The sequence below is a fragment of the Podarcis bocagei genome (assembly GCF_964188305.1).
Source record: "Podarcis bocagei genome assembly, chromosome: 13".
Lineage (NCBI taxonomy): Eukaryota > Metazoa > Chordata > Lepidosauria > Squamata > Lacertidae > Podarcis > Podarcis bocagei.
Window position 1 is genome coordinate 32,814,755 of NC_138138.1, and position 26,020 is coordinate 32,840,774.

General features: G+C 39.8%; 2 protein-coding genes across 3 annotated transcripts in view; one reads left to right on the top strand and one right to left on the bottom strand.

Annotated features, from left to right (window-relative positions):
- Positions 1-1,686: 1,686 nt before the first annotated feature.
- LOC308570592 (uncharacterized protein) lies at positions 1,687-21,549 on the bottom strand. 2 transcript variants are annotated; one of them, XM_081165515.1, is made up of 11 exons: positions 21,411-21,549; positions 20,541-20,645; positions 15,403-15,459; positions 13,594-13,695; positions 12,494-12,541; positions 10,045-10,113; positions 8,337-8,390; positions 7,274-7,318; positions 6,086-6,356; positions 4,906-4,932; positions 1,687-2,656 (listed from the first exon to the last, which is right to left on the bottom strand). In XM_081165515.1, the coding sequence occupies exons 2-9, from the start codon at positions 20,641-20,643 to the stop codon at positions 6,235-6,237; spliced, it is 600 nt and encodes a 199-aa protein (XP_081021641.1). In that variant the 5' UTR covers positions 20,644-20,645; positions 21,411-21,549; the 3' UTR covers positions 1,687-2,656; positions 4,906-4,932; positions 6,086-6,234. The 2 variants fall into 2 exon arrangements, with proteins under 2 accessions (XP_081021641.1, XP_081021642.1); XM_081165516.1 differs by lacking the exons at positions 1,687-2,656; positions 4,906-4,932; positions 6,086-6,356 and having other exon boundaries at positions 8,341-8,390.
- Positions 21,550-24,009: 2,460 nt separating this feature from the next.
- Positions 24,010-26,020, top strand: part of LOC308570484 (uncharacterized protein) — a 65,065-nt gene continuing 63,054 nt past the window's right edge. Inside the window, exon 1 of the mRNA XM_081165365.1 lies at positions 24,010-24,079. Coding sequence (XP_081021491.1) covers positions 24,058-24,079 — 22 coding nt within the window. The 5' untranslated portion in view covers positions 24,010-24,057. The remainder of the gene's footprint in view (positions 24,080-26,020) is intronic.

Genomic DNA, 26,020 nt, shown 5'->3' on the forward strand with positions numbered 1-26,020 from the left:
TATTCCAGGGAAGGACTCTGCAGGAATATATGTGTCCATAGGCACCACAGTGGCAACCCCTGGGATAGAGTCAAATATCTAAGTATCCTAAAAGGCGTTAATATCTAAAGAGCAGAAAAACCAACCTGGTTAAATTAAAGATATGCCCTTAATTGATTCTATGACAGCCAAGGGTTGTTTTGTTTTGTTTTGTTTTTCATTTCCCCACCGGTATCTCCTTTTGTTTCAAATACAGTGGTACCTCAGAAGTCGAATGGAATCCATTACGGAAGTCCGTTAGACTTCCAAAACATTCGGAAACCAAGATGCGGGTTCCGACTGGCTGCAGGAAGCTCCTGCACATAAGCCACATTGGACGTTCAAGTTCCAAAGAATGTTTGTAAACCAGAACACTCACTTCTGGGTTTGCAGCATTCAGGAGCCAAAACGTTCAACTCGCAAGGTGTTGGGGATCCAAGGTACAACTGTACTGCAATTTTCAGCGGCTGTTCATCTTGCTTTGTGGTTATAGAGCCTGTAGAGGAGGGATAAAGCTTCCCATCACCAAGTCCTTTGTAAACGTTCAATTTCCTTTCACTGGGAACATCATAAAAGGACAAGACTTGATCATGCATATCTAGGAGTATTCCTCATTTTGTAAGCTTTCCTTTCACTTTCAGGTGGGTCAATGGCTCTGTTCGAGCCCAGTGATTTTCCCCATCATGGCATCCTATGACCCAGTAGCCATTCTCAGGAGACAGGGTGACCCTCCCTTTTCTCAAAATGTTTGCAGAGGCAACTCCCAAGTCCCAAGTTTTATTCTGACCAATTTCTACCTCCTAGTAATGTTTCCCTTATAAAAATCCATGTTTTGCCAGAATGAATGTGCGGGAGTCAAACCTGTTTTCCCAGTCAGCAACATTAGAAAAAAATCCTGTGTTCTGAACACTTTCCCCATCTTTAGTCATTTTCAGTTTGGGGTGAGCTGTCTTGGGATCCAAGATCACATCCACTGCAAAGCAACAAAAAGGGCTTAATTCAAAACGCACACACTTGAGGGTTGCTTTGTGTTACTTTTTAGGACACCATTGCCCCCTTGTGGATCACCCACACATTTGTAGTTACATGCTAGTGTCTTTTTCTTTGGCAATTTACATTAACAAAAGCAAAACCCTGTTCTAGTATTGAACATACGTTATGTTGCAAAGGACAAAAAGATTGGTTTTCTGCTGAATAATAAGTTCCTAAATAAAATCACTAAGAAATGATAGTTTGTAGTATGTTTAGCATGCAGAGAATGAGAGGTATGTATCAAGAAAATTGTGCTGAGGATTGTAACAGAATCCCATTGGCACAGGAATTGGATGAATTACTCTTTTGAAAATATATTTAACAAAAAGTATATCCCTCCTGACTGTATTTTTTTAAAACCCTCTAATGGGTTTACAAAAATATTTGCAGCAGTTTTTGAAACAAGCTTAGTTACTCCCTTTAGATAGAAATTTGTATGGTTCATCTAATTATAGATTACCCTCAGTGTCTGCCTGGTTTGCCTGTAATTTTGTTTTTTTTAATGTATATTGCCTCAGATGGGCTTAAAAAGATATTTTTAGAGAAAACACTTATCTAAGTTACAAACATATTCTTCAGGTTGCAAAAGTGTTACATTGGTCACATCTTTTAAAACAAAACAAAAAACATTACAACTAGCTTTCACATACTCCTTTATTCTTTTTGTAGCGAAGTTCAAGCCAGTTAATACACAAATAGTTGAGTGCTAAGTTCAATTATGTTCAATTCATATTTGCTACAACACAACCTATTATGTAAAGAGGTTGACAGATATTTACATTGGTCACAAGAAAAGTACACAGAAAATCCATTCTGTTTCTGTAATTACATAATGAATTTTCCCACCAAAAAATTCTAAATTTTATGTTAAAACAATTGCATCCTTTTGGTTAGAATTTTCCCCCATAGTTGTGATAATATAACCCTTTAAACAAGGATGCTTTTAGTCTAGGTTTTTTAAAACCACTTCTACTTCTCTCCTGCTGTTTTCATTAAACAGAAGATTTACACTAATACTGAGCCATCCCTGAGATGTTTGCTTTCTTCCCATCTTCCTCAACAATGTCATCTTCTTTAAGCCATGGGGAAATCTTCAGTGGCTGGCTGTCTAGCTCTGCAGCTACAGAGCCTGTAGAGAAGAAGGGATACAGCTTCCCAGAACAACAAATAGAAAATGTGTATAACTTCCTATTATTGTGGACATCATAAAAACATAGGCTTCCAGCTGGCATGTTTAGGAATATCCCTATTTTCATTGGCTTCCCACTCACTTTAAGATAGGTCCATTGTTCTGTCCGAGCCCAATAATTTTTTCTACCTTCGAGTCCTATAACCCAGTAGCCATTCTGAGGAGACAGCGTGATCTCCCCTTTTCTATGAGCAAATTCAGAGGCAACCCCTAAATCCCACTTTCTTTTCTCGCCAACTTCCACTTCCCAGTAATGTCTTCCTTTGGAAAAACATTATTTTGCCAGAACAAATGTATGGGAGTCAAACCTCTCCTCACAGTTAGGAACCTTAGATATGTTTCCTGTGTCCCAAAAACATTTTCCATCTGAAACGTTCAGTCTTGGGTGAGCTGTCTTGGGGTCCAAGACCACATTAGCTGCAAAGAAGAAAAAAGGGCTTAACACAAAGGCACATGCTTGTGCTATGTGTTACACTTTAAGGACAAATTAAAAAAAAATTCCTTCCAGTAGCACCTTAAAGACCAACTAAGTTAGTTCTTGGTATGAGCTTTCGTGTGCATGCACACTTCTTCAGATACACTGTATATCAGTGTATCTGAAGAAGTGTGCATGCACACGAAAGCTCATACCAAGAACTAACTTAGTTGGTCTTTAAGGTGCTACTGGAAGGAATTTTTTTATTTTGACTATGGCAGACCAACACGGCTACCTATCTGTAACTTTAAGGACAGTGACACCCCCTTGTAGATCACACTCAGGCCTGAAAATAGATAAATATAAATGGCACTTGTCTATATACATAGATAGATAGATAGATAGATAGATGATAGATAGATAGATAGATAGATAGATAGATAGATAGATAGATGGACACTCTGAATTTCTAAGTAAATGAAGTGTGCTTCAAAGAGTATCAAACCCATGCCCACCCCCATGCAATTCTATTTCAGTCCATAGTGCAGTGGAACCTCGGTTGTCAATTATAATCCATTCCGGAAGACTGTTTGACTTCTGAAACATTCACCAACCGAGGTGCAATTGCCAGTTGGAAAAATCCATTGAAAAAAACTGAGAAACACGCCTCAGAAGGCATTCAACTTCCAAGGCACATTTGAAAATGGAAGCATTCACTTCTGGGTTGTTAGTGTTTGAAAGCCAAAACGTTTTCAGGGCAGAATCAGTATGCTCAGAATCCCCTGACATGGAAGAGAGCGTTCAGTTAGGAATGGAGGAGGCAGAAGATGAGAGGGTAGGAGAGCCCAGCGGGGAAACGTCAGCTCCTGTAGACGCAGGGAATCAGGAAGAGGTGGAAAGGGAGCAGGCAGCCTCACAGGCACCACAAGGGTTAAGCTCTGAATCGGAAGGAGGAGGTAGATTTACAACAGCTGGAGCCAGACACATGGTCAAAAGACAGGTTCAAAGGAGAGTCGTAAAGTTCCGCACTTTAGATGCTGGAAATGGAGGAAGAGGTCACTGGAGGAATTTGATTCAACAGAGTCAGACTAATGGTGATTAGCTCATGATGACTTCTGTAAATACTTGTAAATAAAGACCATAAAAAGGTCAATGGTGTGAAGTGGCAATTACTGTGAAGAGAGAACCGTACCTCCCTGACAAATGTTCAACTTCTGAAGTGTTCGACAACCAAAGTTCCAGCATGTTCAATGGGTTGTCATTTGTTGTACATTATTTACAGCACAGGTGGACCTCTTTCTTTCAGGATGATTGGCACCTTCTTTGCATTTGGGGCAGCAGGCTTTGTGTTGATTTTTAAATAAATTATGCTAATCTGTAAACAAGTAATGGTGCACCCCTCTTAAACATGAATATGAAAAGCTGAGAAAAGGTCAGGAGGGATACAGATAAATATGAACACTCTAAAGGTGAAGGGTTTCTTACCTTTCATTGCTATCTAGTTTGAGGGGATTTGGCAAGGGAGCTGCCTTTGACCAAAGGCAGATTTGTTTCATTCAAGGCAAAGTTTGGAAGAAGCATCTCTTTGGACACTTCCATTTATCCCTGACCACTGACTGTGCTAGCTGGGAGCAGGGACATCCCTGAGTGATGCAAGGTCAGATGCAAATCACACATAGCATTTTTATACAGCTAAAAGCTGCATCTGGGGCTGAATCAGAAAGTAGAGGAACTGACAATCCCATATCTTGGCAAAAATAAATAAATCCAGAAGGGTCTGAAAATCCTTTTGATGAGAGATAGGGATTGAACTTGAAACGTTCTATGTACAAAACACACATTCTGACACTGTAAGTGCCACTTTAATTTACCCAGACCAGCACAAAAACCTTTATGACATTGGGGTTCCATTGTATCAGTTGTTTCTGGGAAACAGAGTATCAAGCACAGTCTGCTTGCTACACAGTGTTTTTTGGTTTTTTTTTACTGCAGTGTATGTTGAAAAGTTTCAATAAAATCTAGGATCTAGGATGGATGAGAGAGAGAGAAAGAAAGAGAGAGAGATGTGGGGTGTGGTTTGCAGGATGGTCTCCATAAGCCCTATGAAACAACTAGGGTTTTAATTATATTAATTAATATAATTAATTAATTAATTAATTAATTATAATAATTAAATACTGCAAACCCCAGTATTGATTTTAATTGGTTATCATTTTGCTAATTAGTATTTCCAAGCATTTGTTATTCTCACCTCTGTAGCGATGGACATTTGCAAATTCTGTGAACAAAGGAATGGACAAAGAAGTTTCATGGGCAATAGTGATACAGGCAGTGCTAGTCACACAACCACTGGGAATACTGGCACAAGAAGTCCACACAAATATTCAACCCGTGTCAGTTCTCTGCACATGGGCAATGCAGAGCATGTTAGGAGTTCTCTAATGAGAGGCTGCTTCCGCAATTGTGGAAACATGAATGGACCCATCCTCATTCTGGCACCAGTATCGTAAGGGAACAAAGCAAGGTAGTATTCGATAGAAGGGGCCCTCACATTCAATCCCCGCCACCGAAGTCGCATGTATCCAGAATTCTTCATGAGAAAGGATCCCTATACCCTGCTCCCAAACTGGTTCTCTCCCCTTTAACTGCAATCTATTAACAAAAGACCCAAAGGCATGAATAACATGACATCCAATTCAGGCCTGTGTTCCAGGCATGATTTTGTTTTCAACAAGGAATATGTTGGATTTCCTGGCAGTAAGGGAAAATAGCTAATTGCCAAGATACAATCATATTTTGAATATCAGCACCTAGGGGCAGCTGCCAGAAGGAAAGATAGCAACAGACACGGATCGGCTAATCTGTCTACTTTGGTTTCTTATTTTCCCAATCTTAAGGCTCAGTTCTCCACATTCCCAAATGAAAAGTCCCGGTGAAAATTCATTAGCATTGTTAGTGGATTTCTCTTGACACACACATTAATGCAATATTTCCTGATGTACACATTCCACAAGCAATCTTATATGTTATTTCCACACAAATATGCATATTCTATGCACACTTTACCATGGTATATCACATTTTGCTCATGTTACTTGACAGCCAGCTGGGTCCTGGCTGAGTTGGGATGGAGGGGGGGGGGAATGCCAGCATATATCCAGCTGAGCCAAGAATGGGGAGTTATGCCAGTATAGCCCAGTTGTGCCAGGAACCTATCAGGTCAGCCAGAGATCCACTGGATCCTAACCCTACTCATCCTAGTAGATCTTGATAAAGAATCACTCCCTCACCTAAGGAAGTTTGTGCTCTGTTATAACTACCTCTCTGTCCTCTTCTCTTCCATATTCTGTTTGATAACCTGTCATATACTATTTTTTCGAGAACATGCATTCCCCCCCCCCTGTTAGTGTGAAATGTTACATATGAATTACCTATTTCTGCCTTCAGTTGTTCTGAAAAAGAAAAGATATAATATAAAGATGACACATTAAAATGAAGTATTATTCACCTCCCCTTCCAAAATCAGAAATTTGGTGGTGGAACACTGAAAAACTTCCTTGTGTAAAGGAAGTGCTTTCTGTTAGCACAAAAACCTACTGGACACAATGGATTCAGAGGATAAGAAGTGTTGCAATATAGAATCAACTGATAGTTTAAGCTGGGTGGTGTTAGAATACTGACCTATTTCTGTCTTTAATTCATCTGCAAAGGAAAAAAGATATGGATTTTACATGTAGTAAGCATTTCAAAATAAAACTAGAATCAGTGTGTGGCTCAAATTCCTACTCTGACATTATTTAAAATCACCACTGCCCTCTCACTGTTTCATCCTGCTTGCTCTACTCAGACCTATGCTGTTGTTAGGAATAACCATTTTTCTGTCAGTGTCCCTCCATCCCTGCTTCCTCTACTCAAAGTTCTGCCATCCCCTGTTCTTCCATTCTTGCTGTACTCAAACTGCTCCCTCTCCCTTTTCTTAGCTGCCGTCTGTGAGACATGAAGGATGCAGAGCCCTCAAATATAATATAGTAATGCCACACAATGTATTTCCTTCCTGGTACTATGTGTTGTTTTCAACATGAAGTTCTAGTATGCGTTGTAATTTTAAGCAGGTATTTTATTAGCACATACCGATATATGTGCAACATACATCAGCTGAACTTAGTATTCTCAACTGGGGTATCATCAATGTTTACAGACCCAGGACCCACTTTTAATCCCAACATGCATATGGGAACAGATGCAGGTCAGCATGAAGAAGCAGGGCCAATTGTCAGTGAAGCTAACTTTTTATTCAAGGAAACGAACATACGCTTAACAACACTTCCCAGTGTAAATGTAATAATATAATAAATATAACCACAAGAAAACTAAAAGTTTGTGATGTATTTTCTAACAGAAAGTTGGGATCAAGTAGCTGCTTAAGTGGTGAAGTATTTTACTACAGTACCAACTTAGAATAAGTGAATTAATATTTTTTATTGGATGTATTCTTTTAAATCTTTCAGCTTTCTAAAAATTAGTTTTTATTAAAGATTTTCTTGTGTAACAAACAAAGAAACAAAGAAAAGTACATACAGTGCCTCTGCTTTTAATTCAGAGTCTTTCCCAACACTTACCATTTTCTGACTTTAAATCAGGAAACAATGAAAAATAGATTATACCTGCAAATGAAAAGTTTCAGATTAAAACAGTAAACAGCATGAAAATGAAACCAAGGATGATTCCTATTGTGAATCTCACCAGGCCCCGATTACAAGTCACAGAAATCACTCTGCTCACAAGTAGTCTGCTGACGGGGGTCTATTTGTGTGCAATATAGCATCAGAGAAGATTGCTGCAGCTTCTTCTAAAATACAGCTTGTGGGAAACCAGCAATCCCATTTTATGGAATAAATATTGTGTACTAACTTACCCTGCTATTTCACTACTCACTTCAGTAGGCCCTTTAATGTGAGGCATTCCATCCCAATATCATCATTTTTTCAAAGAGAAGGCAGAGTTCCCATAAGTCCAGGAAAACCCAGACATCTCCTTTTTGGGGGGGTCAACATGCCTGTCTGAGCAGATTTTTACATTTTAAAGGAAATGTCTGGGGTATTTGGGCTCAGGTGGCTTGGGCTGTCCTCTTATTTGTTCTTCAAGATACGACAACACTAAGAATGGATGGTGTGCATATATTTCCAGTTTTTCTACCTAACAGATCAGGTTTGGGGAACCTTTTCAAACCCAAGAGATGCAATACTTGGCAACTGAATCCTTGGCCAGTGGTAGCCAGGGCCAGAAGTGATAATAGGCACAGCAAGAGATTTTAATCTTACATTTGTGCAGCAAGCTACATCCCATCTACACAAAAACCAGAGGTTTCTAGTACACCCACAGGAGCCAACTCCTAGAAGCTGAGGGCCCCAATAAAATATTTGAGAGGGTCAAACCCCCCATCCCGGTTGATGGGCATTGCCATTCAAATGGTGTGTGTGTGGCATGTCATGTGATTGATTATGTGGGTCGGGGTTTACCTGTGCCCCCCATATATTATTCAAGTTGACACCCCAAGTATGCCCAACAGCCATATCTCTTTGCCCAGGCAAGCAAGAGCCTTTACTGCACTTCAAGCATACATTGAAGCCAGACTCAAAGAGAGTTAGATGAAAATGCTACACAATCATAAATTTAAAGTACCCACGAGTCTTTTCACTGTCCATCTCACAGAGTCACGAATGCATGAAAAAATGCCTGAAAAACAGAAGGGGTGTGTGAGAGAAAGGCCTGGGCTAAACTTCCACAGTTGTCCCCCCCCCCCATTTTTATCAAGCTTGCTTTTTAGGAGGCTTTCACATCTCAGACAAGCACTTTCCACCCCCATGCAGTTGTCCTGAAGCTATGGGAGGAGTTGGTGTAGCTTTGAAGACAACACCCTCTGTCTAGAATCACAGACCCTCCAAGTGTCCCTATTTTCCAGGAGTGTCCCTGATTTAGAGAAGCCGTCCCAGTTTCCAATTTGATCCCAGAATTTCCTACTTTTCCTTAGAATGCCCCTATTTTCATTGGAGAAATGCTGGAGGGTATGGAGTTACCCTGAGCCATCTGAAGGCAATTCTGTATAGGGAAGTGTGTTTTTTTCTAATGTTTAATGTTTTATTATGTATTAGAAGGAAGCAGCCCAGAGTGGCTGGGGCAGCCCAGTAAGATGTGTAGGGCAAAAAATAGTAAAATTATTATTATGGAATGGGATGTCCCTATTTTTATTGGAGAAATGTTGGAGGGTATGGAATCATTGATTTGTTTTAGATGTCCACACCAATATCACAATTTCTTCAAAGTGAGGATAGAATAGAATGGATGTTCAGTTTTTCCACCTAACAGATAACGGTTGTGGAGCCCTTTTCTAACTAAGGGATATATTCTTGGGCAGCCAGGGGTAGCCTTGGACATATGACCACTGTAGAGAAAATGCCCTCCCCCACAGACCCCCCTCACCTCCCCTTCCTTCCCCCCACTGTTGCATCTGTGCTGCCATTGGTCCTGCCACAACTGCACCCCTACTCGTGGCCGTGCATGCACTGCCAACCATGATGCAGCGGGGCAGCAGCAGGGGCACAGCAGTGGAGACAAGGGCACTGTGGTAGCAGTGGCAGTGGCCTGGGCAAAGCTGCAGCAGGGCTGGTGTCAGTGCAGCAGTGCGGGCAGGCAGGGGGCTGGATCTGCCACCCAAGGCAAATTGCTTCACTCTGCTTCATAGATGGACCATGCTAGTGCACAGCCTGGGGGGCTTTGTGCCAGCGGTGGCCCAGGCCAGAGATGGTAGTAAGAACTGCAAGAGATATTACTCATATTGTAAAAATGCAAGTTTCATTCCATTTATAAAAACCAGGGGTTTCTAGAACACTCATGCCCGTAGCTCTTAGTTTTGGCAAGCATGAGCCTTTATTGTAGTTCAAGCATACATTCCAGCCAGACGAAATCACTCAATGTTAAGTTGTGGGTGAACATATCAGACGACACAGCGATTCTTCAAACAGCTCTTGTTTATTCACAGGCCAGAACAGAACTGAACTGAAGGGTTCAGCCAGCCTGCTTATATAGAGCTCCACTACAACGCAACAATAACCATTTTCTGTAACTATCCAACTGAACATCACTTTCAATCCCTTATTTGCAAATGTGGATCTGAGTGAAAACTATCTACAGTATCCCCCTGCTGGCCCAGGGTGAAAACTTCAGTACATAACACTCAAGGAGGGTGCAGAGCAGGGGCATAACTTGGGAAGAACCCTGAAGGATGGTTAGAAAGGCCTGGAGAGCTGCATTCGGCCCCCAGGCTAGGGCCACTGCACTCCTGCAATAGATGATCTGTACTTTTAACATGTCAATCGTATACTTAAAGTACCTTTGGTTTTCAGAAGCTGTAGACATTCTGTTATCAACCTCACAAATTCACGAATATAGAAGGAAATGCCTGAAAAACAAAAAGGGGAAAGTTAAATAAGGCCTGGGCTACAGATGCGGGTGGAAGGGTGACATTGTCACAGTTGGCGCACCCCCGGGACACTTCCTGCCACCGGCACACCCCTGCAGGTGGCTAGCCCTGCCCCCGCAACTGGGGGCCGCTCCAGGTGCCGGAGCAGCTAGCTCTCCCTCTGCTAAGCTAGACCCCTATGGGGTTTTTTAATCAGTCTTGCTCTTTAGGAGGCTTTCACTTGTTACATAATAATCCCCCCCCCCCAATTATGTTATCCTGAAGCCATAGGAGGAGTTTGTGTAACTTCCAATGTGATTGCTGTTCCCTTGTGACTTTCTTGCTCTGCTGGATATTGTTTCGATAATGAAAGAGGAGGTGGCAAACAAGAAACATCACCCAAGTCCTTGGTGATGAAAATCTCTTTATCTAAACAAGAATAGGTTGAAAGCTCGCCTCTAATCTATGATAGTGCTTCCACCATCTCAGAGCAGGAGTGACTGCAAAATTCATTTGGGGGATAAATTCATTTGGGAAAATAATGCCAGCAGCGAAGATCATTTGGGAGGATATAATGTAAGAAAACAGTAGCAAATGTTTTATAGTGATACATAAGCACTGTTTATCTTTGTTTTATGAGGAAGACAAGTTTTGACTGTTTTTAAAGGAAGGTGATGGGACTCTAAGGCTAGAGAGATTTTTAACAAATGTCAAACACATTACAGGAGAAATAAAAAAAATTTCTTCCAGTAGCACCTTAAAGACCAACTAAGTTAGTTCTTGGTATGAGCTTTCGTGTGCATGCACACTTCTTCAGATAAGTATCTGAAGAAGTGTGCATGCACACGAAAGCTCATACCAAGAACTAACTTAGTTGGTCTTTAAGGTGCTACTGGAAGAAATTTTTTTTATTTTGACTATGGCAGACCAACACGGCTACCTATCTACTACATTACAGGAGAGCTGTTAGAAGGTGCATGTGTAGTTGAAGCATTCACTTTCATATTCCAGAATTGCTAGTCAGAGGACTATACAACTCGATCAATTACACAACACTTCTGAAACCAGAGGCCTTTCTCTTGGGCATTGTCGGCCAATTGGTGTCAAAGAAAGACAGAACTTTCTTTATGTATGCTACAACAGCAGCAAGAATACTTATCGCAAAGTATTGGAAGACACAAGATCAACCCACTCTGGAAGAATGGCAGATGAAAGTGATGGACTACATGACATTGGCCGAGATGACTGGCAGAATCCGTGACCAGGGAAAGGAGACGGCGGAAGAAGAATGGAAGAAATTTAAAATCTATCTTAAGGACTATTATAAACTTGACGAATGTTAGAATGTCGAGGTTTTGAGAAAGAAAGGGTTACAGTGACATAAGATTAGACTGAAGGAAAGATTAAGAGGACAGAGGCTTGAGAGAAATAACTAGAAGTTGCTAAAAATTTCGGACATTGGGATGCAGAAAGGGGAGGTATGGGGGAGTCTGAGAAACAAGGTCTTATGAAAAAAAGGTTATGAAACTATACGTGTTTGTATGTCTTTTTATATGTTTGTATTGTTTTTTAAAAAAGTTTGTAAAACCAATAAAAAATTTTATTTTAAAAAAAAAAATTACACAACACTTCTGATTCTTCAGTAATGCAATATTTGGAATTAGTGAAGCTGTCGTACCTTGGATGGATTCCTGCACTGCAGGCGGGTTGAACTAGATGACCCTCAGGGTCCCTCCCAAACTACAATTCTATGGCTACATGACTGGCTAGTGGCAATGATCATGTCAACTGTTCGCAAAATTGGTGTGCCACATATAGACAACCTGGAAGCCTAAATATGGGAAGGAACACATGTCTTCTAAGCCCTATTCCTCTCTATAGGATGCAGGTATCTGCAATCACTGATATTCTTTTTCCAAATAGGACTAAAATGTCTGTAGAAAAGTGTGAATGACACAGATATTTCATTATATTTACTATATATGTTAGCTGGTCTTTTAAAATGTCAACCTTATACTTAAAGTACCTATAAATTTGAAAGGTCACCTTCTGTTTTCAAAATCTCAGCTTTCTGCCTATGACCTCACAAAGCCAGGGTCTGGTGCACAAATAAATAAGGGAATGGTGCTTGAAAAACAGCAGAGGCAGTTTGTATGTCCTGGTGTCATGACAAATTACAGTTGACTGAAAGTGGAAGCAAAAGGTTTGGAATTCCTTCCAGCTTTATTCCTTCTGTTTTTCACACTTCCCTTCCCTTCTCCAATTCATCCAGGAGAAGGAGCTTGGAAGTTTCTGCTTTCAGTTAACTGCAGTTATAGATGTATACATAATTTCTTATTCTTCTGCAATACAATATTTGGAATTACTTAAGGTAACCTACCTTTAAATGTATTTTGCGCCTTTTTGTAGCATTTTCTCAGGAAACGTTCTGTCACAGAACAAGAGCAACATTTAAGACATACATGTGGATGAAATCAGCTTTAAAATCAGCATTGTAATTATGACTCTAGGACCAGGAGATGGCAATTGTCAGTCTTCCAGTTGGCAAAGTGGAAGTGCAACATATGTACAACCTGGAGCCTAAATATAAGAGAGGATGTAGAAAACCTATTGTGGATGATTCCCCCCCCCAAGGAGGTAGGTCAACTGGTTTGTACAATTATTCCTCCTTGTTGTTTGGCACATCCTAAAGGATCAAGCCCTTTAGGACTCCCAAGGGGTTTTGGTTGACATTATTGTCTTGATTTCTGTTTGTGCTTCAGGGATAAGTGCCAGCAGGAAGTGCAAGGGTGCTCTTGTGGGCCAGTTGAAGTTTGAGTGACTGCCAGAAGCAGTAGAGCTGCAGGATTAATCAACTATGCTTGGCCCTGCCTATTTGCCTACATCACCCGGCAGGTGATATAACATCCCTTGCACCATCCCAATAGCTTCTGGAATAGGTGTGAGGCATCTGGATATCAGGCCAGCCAGCATGTAACCACTAAGGGCCTAAGGTGTATAAATCTCCCTGATGGGGTCTGCCCTTGGAGCTTTGATATATGTAGACCCTGCTCAGAAGGGTTCGGTGCACTGCATCCTTTTTTGTTATTGTTTTCTGAAGCTGCTGATAACTGAATGGGTAAGTATTTTATCTTGCTTATGCCATGTTATTCTCTTTAAAGACCATTTTGACGTGCATATTATTCTGTATTCAAGCATTGAATTTTTCCTCACTAGTGTTATTGCTGCTGAATCTAAAATAACGCGTTTTTATTTATTTGTCAAAACAGAAGGTATATGTCCTCTAAGCCCAGTTCTTCCCTCTAGAATGCTTTCTCCCTTTCTGCCTCAGGTTAGGTATCATTGATTATGTTTAGAGCCAGGACCAAAATCATCAATTCTTTAAACTGATGGGGGGAAATGTTATGCATAAACATGAATTTCATAGTTAATGGGTTGCCTATACTTTTACTGTGTGAGTTATGTATATATTTAAAGTACCTATAGATTTGACAGGCCACATGTTGTGTGCATATTCTTGAAGACTTTTTGCTTTTGCTTTTATGAAGTCAGGAAACTGAAAAATATAGGCCGGAATGATGTCTGAAAAGCAGAAAAAACAAATGAATATAAAACCGGTTAAAGACAGGGGTGAAGTATTCATGGATAGACAGTTTGGGATGAGGGCGGTATTGCATTAAAAATAGGATGTAACTAAAGATATTGCAGTTCCATCCTGCTGGCTAAAAATGGAGACATTTATGGGAAGTACCTGTGCAATTAACTCCACTCACAGCATTCTGCTATTTCCTATATCACTTGTAATTGCTTTTATAATGAATCAGAACATGACAAGAAAATCCTTCCAGCTCTTATCAGGGGGAACAATTAAAATATAGAAGGATTTGTCATATACATGCATATCTACATGTAAAGGATGTTGGGGAGATGTCAGGAACAAGACAAATGCCAAAGCCACAGCAGGTACTTTATAAACAATGGGGAAGAGTCAAGCAGGGGGGAGACAGAGGAGATGGAAAGCTGGGAGTCTGTGTTATCAGCAGTTCTTGGCATCCGTCTGTCGCAAGAGACAATGGAGTGTGCCTTCAGGGATGAAGTCAAACTGCATTGTTTTTTGCTGTGTTAACAGCACTGAAGTGACCTCTTTGGGGCACAAGCCTGGGCAGTGTATATGGAGGTCCTGGGCTGCCCAAGTGACAAGACCAAACTCTCAACCTCACTTCTGTGGTCTAAAGGAAAGCACAGCAATACATTTGGCACCAGTTTGGCTGCAGGAGTTGCTGAAAGGAGGTGTACCAGATGCCATCCAACCATCTTACAAGCTCCTCTCCAGATTTGTGTAGGGTTTACTCCTTAGCGTTTTCTTCTCCTGAAGATGTCCCATAAGGCAGCAGAGGTTTGGGATCAGAGTTTTCATTCTCCTAGATGGACCACCCTCCCAGGTTGATGAGCCTTATCTGCTCTTCATTTCCCTCTACAGCACGTGCAGAAACTGCCTTATTGACTGTTGGAACCACTATTGGTCCACTCAATCTGCGGAAGCATGTCTTTGCATGCAAGTTAAGTCCCTAACTCACTAAGGGTTTGAGACCCATCAGCTACCCCCACCTGATTAAGCCAGCCAGTTGAATCCATTCTTGTGGTGTGACCACTGTCTCATGCTGACAGCTTCAATGAGCCACAGGTGAGAGCTGAGATGGGTGTAGGCTGGAGACCAAAGGCGGACAAACTATGGATCATTACAAGATTTGTTTACTGGGAAGAGGAAATGCTATGGAGCTAGAAGGCAGATTGATTTGCTTGATGACTGACCACAGTGAAATCTTTGACCTCTGGAATAAATCTGGGATAAGCCAAGACTCTCCAAAGTAAGGTTGGGTTTATCTAGGAGATATTTTGTTTTCTCAGGGGGTGCAAGGAAGCTAAATTGACACTGAGTAGCCTTATTAGAAAGGGAAATTTTCACAGTTTGTGGGTCAAAGACAGGAACTATCTTGAATGTGTAAGCTACATCTGCAACAAGTATTTTCATACATTTATGAAGTTCTCCATAATAATTGTCAAAAACAAGATAAATAAAAACATTGTAATTTTCAGACACGTTATTCAAAAGTATTTTATTTTAACTATATTTTCATTAAGATTTCAGTGTAATGAATTCAAAAGGTAGGCTGAACCATTGACCCAACAGTTTAATAACCCATAATTCAAATTATTAAAGCAATTCCAGAGGCAAACAATTATTCATACTACCTTATCGTCCCTCATAGTATGGAACATAATATTTACCTAGACTCATTCCTTCCCTTTTTTCAGTGCATTTCGGCTGGGAATCTTCCTGCTTCTCTGTGATAGGAAGAAAAAAAGTTTAATGCAAGCTTCAGGGTTAGATGGACTCTATAACTACATTAAATGATTAAAGCCACTCCAAAACCAAATCATTATTCATTGTTCCTCTCCATGGTTTGTACTACATTAACTTACCCATAAACATTTTTTTCCTATGCTTTTCTGTGAGGATATAGCTACTCAAATATTGCTTTTGGATGAATTGGACTTTAAAGTTTTTGGTATTATGACTATAAGTGAAGACTGCTGGCTGGGAGTGTTGAGAGTTGTATTTCAACAAGATCTGGAGGGCACTACATTGATATAGATATAGGGGACCAGAAAATGACATTTTCCACCACTGATTCTCACAGGCAACTTTATTATTGCAGCAGTTGTTCTACTGCATTTGTAGAAAACTCTACAAGGTTGTTTTTCTTCCTGAGCTGTGAGAAAGAATGATCTCCCTGCTCACTCAAAAAAGTATTCTGAGACACGATGAATGAGATTTTAAAAACAGGGGAAGTCCCAGAAACATGGAAAGAGGCATACATAACATTAATCCCAAAACAAGATTCAGACATAACTTTAGTTAAAAATTATAGGCCCATTTCATTATTAAATAATGATTACAGACTGTTTGCATATATTTTAGCCAACAGAATGAATTTTTTTGGGAAGAATATATACACCAGGATCAAGCAGGATTTCTCTCATGTAGGCAAAAGAAAGATAATATTAGGAATCTTTTAAACATAATAGAATACCTGGAAGTTTGAAATGAAAAGCAAGCTGCATTTATGTTTATAGATGCAGAAAAAGCATTTGATAATGTTTCTCGGGACTTTATGAAAAATGTTCTTGAAGAAATGGAATTTGGAGAAAAAATTAATATGGGAATCCAAGCCATATATTCAGAACAGATTGCAAAATTTTGTTTAAAAAACCCAGAAGCGTTTTTGTTAGGTATTTTAGGACAAGAGTTGCTGAAAGAGAAATGGACATTATTTATGTATGCTAACGCAGCAGCAAGAATTTTAATAACACAAAATTGGAATACCGGAGAAGTACAGTGGTACCTCGGGTTAAGAACTTAATTTGTTCCGGTCCGACCATAACGCCGTGAAGATGGAGATGAAACTCACAATAACCGGTCAATTTAGATGGAGAATGAATGACACCCTCTTTCGAGATAAGGAGATTCTCACGAAGGCCCAAAAGACCTTAAAAGACTATTTTGAAATAAATTTGAGGACTGACGTGGAGAAAAGAGTGATCTGGGACGCAAGTAAAGCTGTTATGAGAGGATTTTTGATTCAACAAAATTCAATAAAGAGGAAAAAACAAAATGAGAAAAAAGAGAAGATCTTGGAAATGATAAAGGAAGGAGAGAGGAAACTAAGAACAAAACCAAAGTCTCAGGACATTTTAAGAGAGATTAAGTTATATCAAACTCAATATATGGAATTGATGAACCAAGAGATTGAATGGAAGATAAAGCAAATGAAACAAAAGACTTTTGAATCAGCAAATAAATGCGGTAAACTTTTGGCATGGCAACTGAAGAAAAGGCAGAAACTAAATACAGTTACAAGCCTAGAGGTTGATGGAAAGAGTATATCTAAACCTAATGAAATTAGAAATTGCTTTCTAAGTTATTTCAAAAAACTTTACACCCAAGGCCCGCAAAATGAAGAAGATATAGACAAATTCCTTGGAAGATATGGATTACAAAATATCTCTCAGCAAAGTAAGATGGACTTGAACCAGAGAATCTCAGAACAAGAGGTAGAGGCTGCCATTCAGAATATGCAATTGGGCAAATCTCCGGGACCAGATGGACTGACTTCTAGATACTACAAATCGTTGAAGGAATGGTTGATTCAACCATTAAGAGAAGTTTGTAATGAGATCCTTGAAGGAAAAAGGGCACCTGAATCGTGGAAAGAGGCATATATCTCACTCATACCAAAGTCAGAGACTGAAAAGACCCAACTCAAGAACTACCGCCCGATATCACTCCTTAATGTGGATTACAAAATTTTTGCAGACATTTTGGCAAAAAGATTTAAAAGAGTTTTGATGGAGAAGATCCATAAAGACCAAGCAGGCTTTCTTCCTAAAAGACACCTAGCGGACAATGTAAGGAATGTAATAGACATTTTGGAAAAGCTGGAGGTGAATATAAACACTAAAGCAGTATTGATCTTTGTGGACGCGGAGAAAGCCTTTGATAATACCTCTTGGAGTTTTATGAGGAAGAATCTTCATGGGATGGGGGTAGGCCAGGGTTTTGAGAATGGTATGGCTGCAATATATTCCGAACAAAAAGCTAAGCTGATTGTAAATAATGTTGTGACTGAGGAACTTAAGATAGAAAAAGGAACTCGGCAGGGGTGCCCAATTTCCCCATTACTTTTCATTTCGGTTCTGGAGGTGTTGCTGAATATGATAAGAAATGACCAGCAGGTCAAAGGTGTGCAGGTCGGAGCTAAACACTACAAGTTAAGAGCGTATGCAGATGACCTAGTATTGACTTTGCAAGAGCCAAACACTAGTACGAAAAGGGTTTTAGAAATAATTCAACAATTTGGCCAGGTGGCTGGATTTAAGTTGAATAAGCAAAAAACTAAAGTCTTAGGGAAAAACCTAACAGATATGGAAAAGGAGAAGTTTCAGGAGGAAACAGGTTTGACAGTGGTTAAGAAAGTCAAATACCTAGGGGTTTATTTAACACCTAAGAATGTTAATTTGTATAAGGACAATTATGAAAAATGTTGGTCAGAGATTAAAAAAGATCTAGAAATATGGTCAAATCTGAAACTGTCAATGTTAGGCCGAATTGCAGTAATTAAAATGAATGTATTGCCTAGAATGTTATTTTTGTTTCAGACCTTGCAGATTCTTGATAAGATGGAATGTTTTAAGAGGTGGCACAAAGACATTTCGAAATTTGTCTGGCAGGGCAAAAAGCCCCGAATTAAATTCAAAATACTGACTGACGCTAAAGAAAGAGGGGGTTTTGCCCTGCCGGACCTAAAATTGTACTATGAGGCAGCAGCGTTTTGCTGGCTGAAAGAATGGATGCTCCTCGAGAATACAGACATCTTGGATCTGGAAGGCTTCAATAATGCTTTCGGTTGGCATGCATATCTTTGGTATGACAAGGTTAACAGTACCTTTAAAAATCACATTGTTAGAAAAGTATTATTTAATGTCTGGATAAGATACAAAGACTTATTGGAAAATAAAACCCCTAGATGGGTGTCACCAGTGGAGGCTAAAGCAGTGAAGAAACTCAATATGGAGGTCGGATGGCCGAAGTATTGGGAAATTTTAGAACAGGATGGAGACAAGGTTAAACTACAAAGTCAGGAGAAATTGAAGCACAAAGTAGAAAATTGGTTTCAATATCGCCAAATAATGGAAATTTTTAAACAGGATAGGAAAATCGGTTTCCAAGTGGAGAAATCAAAACTAGAGACCGAATTGCTAGAACCCAATACTAAGAATTTATCTAGAATGTATAACTTGCTGTTGAAATGGAACACACAGGATGAAACAGTTAAATCTGCTATGATTAAGTGGGCGCAGGATGTTGGACACAACATTATGTCAGATGACTGGGAATGGTTATGGAACACCGGTATCAAATTTACGGCATGTAATGCCTTAAAGGAAAACATTATGAAAATGGTATACAGGTGGTACATGACCCCAGTCAAGCTGGCAAAAATCTATCATTTGCCCGATAATAAATGTTGGAAATGTAAAGAGACTGAAGGTACTTTTTACCACCTTTGGTGGACATGCCCGAAGATAAAGGCCTTCTGGGAAATGATCTATAATGAAATGAAAAAGGTACTTAAATGTACATTTTCCAAAAAACCAGAGGCCTTTCTCTTGGGCATTGTCGGCCAATTGGTGACAAAGAAAGATAGAAATTTCTTTATGTATGCCACAACAGCAGCAAGAATACTCATCGCAAAGTATTGGAAGACACAAGATTTACCTACTCTGGAAGAATGGCAGATGAAAGTGATGGACTATATGACACTGGCTGAGATGACAGGCAGAATCCGTGACCAACGTAAAGAGATGGTGGAAGAAGAATGGAAAAAATTTAAGAGCTATCTTAAGGACTACTACAAACTTAACGAATGTTAAAATGTTGTGGTTGCTAGAAGTAACAGGGTACAGGGATACAAGGTTAGATAATAAAGGAGGACTAAGACGACAGAGATTAGAAAGTAACAACTGGGAGTTGCTAGTTCAAATATGGACACTGGGATGCAGAGAGGGGGGGTATGGGGAAGTCCAAGAAAAGAGGTTTATGAAAATATCTTTGAAAGTATTTTGTATGTTTGTTTTGTTTTGTGTTTGTTTGTTCTTTTAAAAAAATGCTGTAAAACCAATAAAAATTTATTAAAAAAAAAAAAGAACTTAATTTGTTCCGGAGGTCCATTCTTAACCTCAAACTATTCTTAACCTGAGGCACCACTTCAGCTAATGGGGCCTCCCTCTGCCGCTGCACCGCTGGCACGCAATTTCTGTTCTCATCCTGAAGTAAAGTTCTTAACCCGAGGTACAATTTCTGGGTTAGCGGAGTCTGTAACCTGAAGCATCTGTAACCTGAAGTATCTGTAACCTGAGGTACCACTGTACCAGCAAAACAACAATGGCAAGGAAAGTTGATGAACTATGCAGAGTAAGCAAAGTTAATGGACAAACTGCATGAAAAGGACAATTGTGACTTTGAAAAAGAATGGGAACCTTTTACAACTTATTTGCAGAAACAACAAAAAGAAATGGACTCGCTGGCAGGATTTAAATAAACATTTACAACTTTATTTACAGAGAAGAAGTACAGCAATTGGATAACATAGTATTACATACAAACAGCAGAATGTATCATTTGATGTAACAAACCAGAAATGGAAGTTGAGGGAAGTCAACAGGGAGGGGGGAATTGGAAAATGAATGTTTAGTAATGATATTGGATACTTGTTATGAGAAAATAAAAATAATAAAAATTATTTTAAAAAAAGAAAAAGAAAAACTTTTCTGAGAAAGTTTGACTTGGTTTTAATCTAAGTTACCTTTAGATTTTAAAGACTGCATCACACTTCCAAGGGGTAGCCATTTTCCCAATATCAGCTTCACAGTATCAGCAATCCAGAAAAGAAAGTATAACAATTTCATGCCTGAAAGGCAGAAATTAAAAAGAATGAGATAAGTCTGAGCTAATTCTCCATGGTTTTTGTTTGGTTTTTCTGCAACACAACTTGCTTTTAAATGGGTCTACCAACTTGTCACGAATTGTTTTCATGTTTAAAAATTAAAAAACCCTGAAAGGTTGTTAACTAATTTGAATGTAGGTAATTCATACTTCAAGGTGTAATTTCAAGCATTTTAGCTACAAATAATTTCAAAGGGAGAACTTTAAGCATTTACTCAACACTTCCATTGTAAACAATGTAGTTAATTTTGGCTGAGGTTTCCCTTTCCATGGTTTGAAAATGCACACTAAGAAAAATATTGAGTGCATTTTGTGAAGCAGAATCTTTGGCAGGCCAATCTAATACACTTTATATAAGCAGCTACTCTATGTATATCATGCTAATGGCATGCCCCAGGGATTTATAGAAACTACAGAGAGATGTGCAATTTGACAAATAATATGAAAAAAAATCACCAGTAATAGTGAATTTTACCTCAATGCATTTGTTTATTTACACCATTTTTATTACATTTTAGGCAAAGCCCAAAAAAGGTGTCTCACAACCAAAACCAGAAAAATCAACAAGTTAAAATAATAACAAAGGTCAAATCACCAAAATAAAAGTGAAAGGTATACAGTTTGTATTAAAGATTTGTATTAAAGTTCAGTCTACTGAACTGGCAATATGATTCAGAATTATGAAATGTTTACCCCACTTTTATGGCAGAAAAATACTTTTTATACATACCTTTTCCTGAAGCAACCACAATGGTGTTGAAAATAATCACTCCCTGACTGAAGGGAAAAGAATGATTTCAAGTGAGATTTGCAGTTTTGCAGGAAACAACAAATCACACAAGAGTATGAACTTTGACTGGAGGCGGGTGGGGAATGCCACATACTAACCACCCAGGGAAAGTCGACTGTCAGCTTATTTGTAGTGAGAGGGCAAATTCCATATCAGTGATATGAGAAAATGGTTTCTAAATGAAACTTGACAGGATTCTTCAGCCAGGTATTATGTTAAAAATAATAATCTGATTTTTAAAAACATCAACCCACAGGTGAATGGCAACCACAATAGGAAAGAATTCAAGGAATGTAAGATCACAGGTGATAGGAGAACCCTTCCAGTGGGGTGGCCAACTACTCATAAAATAACCCCCAAAACCTAGGGAACATGCAGCATCAGAGTGTATCTGGAAATCACGCTGAGTGGCCAGAATGTCCTGCCAATGAGATATGCCATTATCAAGGAATTTAAGCCATATGAGCAGATCAGCTTTTACTGCATTACCCAGGCGAACCCTGTGATGTGAAGACTGAAAGTTCTCTGTTAACTGCACCAGGTGTGCACAGAAAGCTCTGCTCATGGCAGTTACTCTGCACGCAAAGTTCAGGTGGCCGAGGAGCGACTGAATTTGGTGTAGCGTTACCTTTTTGAGTGAGTTGCTTAATAACCTCTTGAAGACCTTTTATCTCATCCTGTGGGGAGTGGTATGAATGAGGTTTGGCTTGGGCATGGGGCAATCAAAATACTTCCGGCCTGCCCACCAGAAGTGACACGTAGATTAATCCAGATGGGGGTTACTAAGACTTACATCAAATAAGGTGACCCCCCAAAGGGACCGCCATCTAAGGGAGTGCCATCGGACCTGGCTCCGCCTGGGCACACAGAAATTATCACTCCCCCCCAGATCCCTTTAACGGGATACCCCAGTGTTTAGAGGGGCAGGTGGAGACTGCCACCTTCCCTCCACCCAAGACAAAGGATTGTTCCAATGCCCCAACTGCCAATCAAGCAAAACACTCACCGCCAAACTACTCACATCTGCATCCAAAACCTGATATCTCCTACAATGTCTGCCAACCAAAAATCATTTCCTGGAAAGGTGCATGCCATCAGACCTGAACAGAGTCTCTTCCAAGAATGTAATGTTGGAGTGCTGAATCACACAGCCACCCTACTGCAATATGTGGCGCCTAACTGCACAGTTAGCCTTTTCCCAAGCACTGTTGATTCCCACTTGTGCCATTGTCATCGTTCAAGCATATCTGACCATACAAGGCATATGGTGGGGTACATGTTGTGCAGCGTCTGCAAGCCCTTAATTATAGCCCATATTAGGTCTCCTGAGAGTAGAGTTTCATCGATTTCTTGCATTCACATTTGGGGGTGCAACCAGACTAGCAGTTGCTTGGGCTGGACTGCAGCTGTTATTCCTATTGTTGGCACCACGTGCATACTCATTGCCTGCAGTAGGCCCCTGTCGGCTGGTCCCTGCTGCCTGCCCATGTGCTGCTGCTGTTAGTGGCTTGTGGGATGTGCCCTTCCTTGTACGCAGTGGGGATACGGGCTCAGGCTGATTAGCACGTGGCATATTTGCTGAGCAGAGATAAGATACCTAGTCCCCAAAGAAAGCTCCCACACTCTACCAATGCCTTCTATAGAAGGACTTTGAAACAATGAGGTAGGAAACACATTCACAATGGATTAACTATGCCTACTGAACACCCAGGTGGACCTAGACAATCAAGCAAAAATATCAATGTACAGAATCAATTAACTTGAATCAATGAACCTCAACCACCAGGATGAAATATAATATTAGCCAAATACAATGTTTAGACCCAATGAATTGATTACACCCCTGCCACCTATCTGGACAGGGCACTTATGTCATGATTCCCTTATTGAGGCCTTAGTGGAGCCTCTGCTGTCCCACAATGCAGCCATGCCAAAAGGGTGAGCAGACTTGCTCTACCCAGTTTCTCAGTGCAAACTGCTAGAATAGGGATTGAGGCCCTGTGGCATACACCTGGCCCATGAGGTCTCTCAATGCAGTCTTGATAGGCCATGGGGGTGGCCACGCTACATGGGGGTGGTTTGTGTGCATGGGAGTGTATATGGATGGGAGTGTATATGCATGGGAGTGTACATGCTTTAGCTCCATCTTGGGCATTAGCTGCTGGGGTGCAGCTCCACTCATTTTATCCTGAAAAATGTTTCCTATTTATATCCTTAGAAGGAATTCTCCAATACAATTAATCTCTGAATCTTCTCTCATGTGAACTAAGCTACTAATTTTCAGAGTGGTTTCTGAAAGAGGGTTAAATGGGATAACGGATGAAAAGCTGACCATCAAATATCTTTAAGCAAACGTGCCTGAGGGTCAGAGATACATTGAATAGTTCATCAGAAGGAATGGTGTAAAAATTATACATCCTTGACTTGTAGCTGCAGCCACATCTGAGGGTGAGCCCTGAGGGAGGGGACAGAAACATGCATGCTGCAAAAGTCCTGATCATTTCCATCTCGTCTGTGAGAGAAGTAGAAGGACCTGAGAGTCAGAAGAGTGGCAACGTCAGATTGACAAGCCAACTCCTCCACCCTGATGAATCTCTTCTGGATTCTCTGTAAGTTTGGGAAACTGGGAAGCGAATTCACGAATATGGTTATTAGAAACTACCAGGGATTGCTAGAAAACGCTTAAGCAAGTCCAAAAAAGTTGAAGTAAAAATAGTAGGTTAGGAGAATTCTTAAATCATTGCTTTGCCCTTGTTATTTCCTGTTAAAACATAGTGTTAATATATTGCATGAATGTCATTGCAGGTGCTTTCTTTGCAAATCACTGGTGTTTGGGTGATTACCAAGATTCAGAGCTTTGCACTTCAACAGGTGAGTTTGAGCCTGTGCACACCAGTAAGTATGTAAAGGACTTCAGGACTGTGTGTGTGTGTACTGCCACATTCCTAAAATCAATGTATAACTAATAAAGATGTTAAGATGTTATATATAAGAGCACAAAAAGGAGTGCTAGGAAAGAAAATAATGCCGATAAATCAATCTATGCACTTTCACAGAACTGCTTGAATATTCGTCCTCCATTGCAATTAAGTTTTCGCTTGCTCTCTGTATTCACTTATGCTTTTCTTTCTTTCTTTCTTTCTTTCTTTCTTTCTTTCTTTCTTTCTTTCTTTCTTTCTTTCTTTCTTTCTTTCTTTCTTTCTATTTTTTAGGTGAACCTCCTGGTCCTCTTTTCTTATTGAATGCAATTTTTGTTCCTGAAGTGAAAATTATCTTCGTACTATGTGTTTGTCCATTAGAGGTTGTGCTGACCAAATTTATTTTCTGTAAAGATGGGGCTCTTATATCATCCCAGGTAGCAATATCCCAAAATGCTGATACATAGTCTATGCATTGTCAAAGAATTCTGGCCAATATTCAGAGTTGAGGCATCCTAAAATACTCATCCTATTGGAAGCTTGACATAGGTTTGCCTCATAAGATATTTTTGCTCACCTAATTATTAATCTTCTATACAATCATCGAAAGGGATCGTTGCCTTAGGAAAGCAAGAAAAATTCTCAGGGATGACTCACACCCTGGCTATCACCTCTTTAATCCTCTACCCTCGGGCAGGAGATATAGAAGTATAATCGGCCCTACCAACAGGCTAAAAAATAGCTTCTATCCGTGGGCTGTTAGGCTGTTGAACGGAAAATAACATAGCGAAATTGACTTGTGAGGTGGTGTGCTGTTAGATAAGAGATTGAGTCTTGGGGGGGGAAGGCTTGTTTAAATTCATTGTACACAGGTTGTACAATGACAATAAATGTATTATTATTATTATTATTATTATTATTATTATTATTATTATTATTATATTTACATTTTCAAAAATTAAATTAAGAGTTTACAACCTTAAATTTCTAAATAAAAATTGAGGTGGCATTAAAATGCTTTAAATAAATAAAACAGAGTAGGACACTTGCATGCCACTTTCCACAAAAAGAAATAATTAAAGGCAACATACAACAAATAATTACTGGGGGGGGACAGTGCTAAAAAGCAATACAGTAAGACAAAAATAATGGTGTTAAAGCAATCTAATTCCACATAATTACTCAAATGTTCACCCTCTATTGCAACTACATTTTCACTTACTCTCTGTATTCATTTATGCTCTATTTATTTCTTCCATTTGTTCGTTCTCTAGGTGAACTTCCTGCTCCTGGTTTATTCTTGAATTCAACTTTGGTTTCTGAAGGGGAAATTATCGCAGTACTCTGTACGGCTCCATTAGAGGTTGTGGTGACCAGATTCTTTCTCTGTAAAGATGGGGCTCCTGTTTCATTCAAGAAAGCAACATCTCAATATGCTCGATACATAGTCTACGCATCACCGAAGAACGCTGGCCAATATTCCTGTGGTTACCAGCAGAAGGATGCAAAGAACCAAGAGAAGACCTCTGCCCTCAGTGTTGCTCGGAATCTGATTGTCCAGTCAGGTAAGGTTGTAGAAACGCTCAGACTAGGAAGGGACCTGCAAGAGAATGTTGCATGGTGGGATAGTCC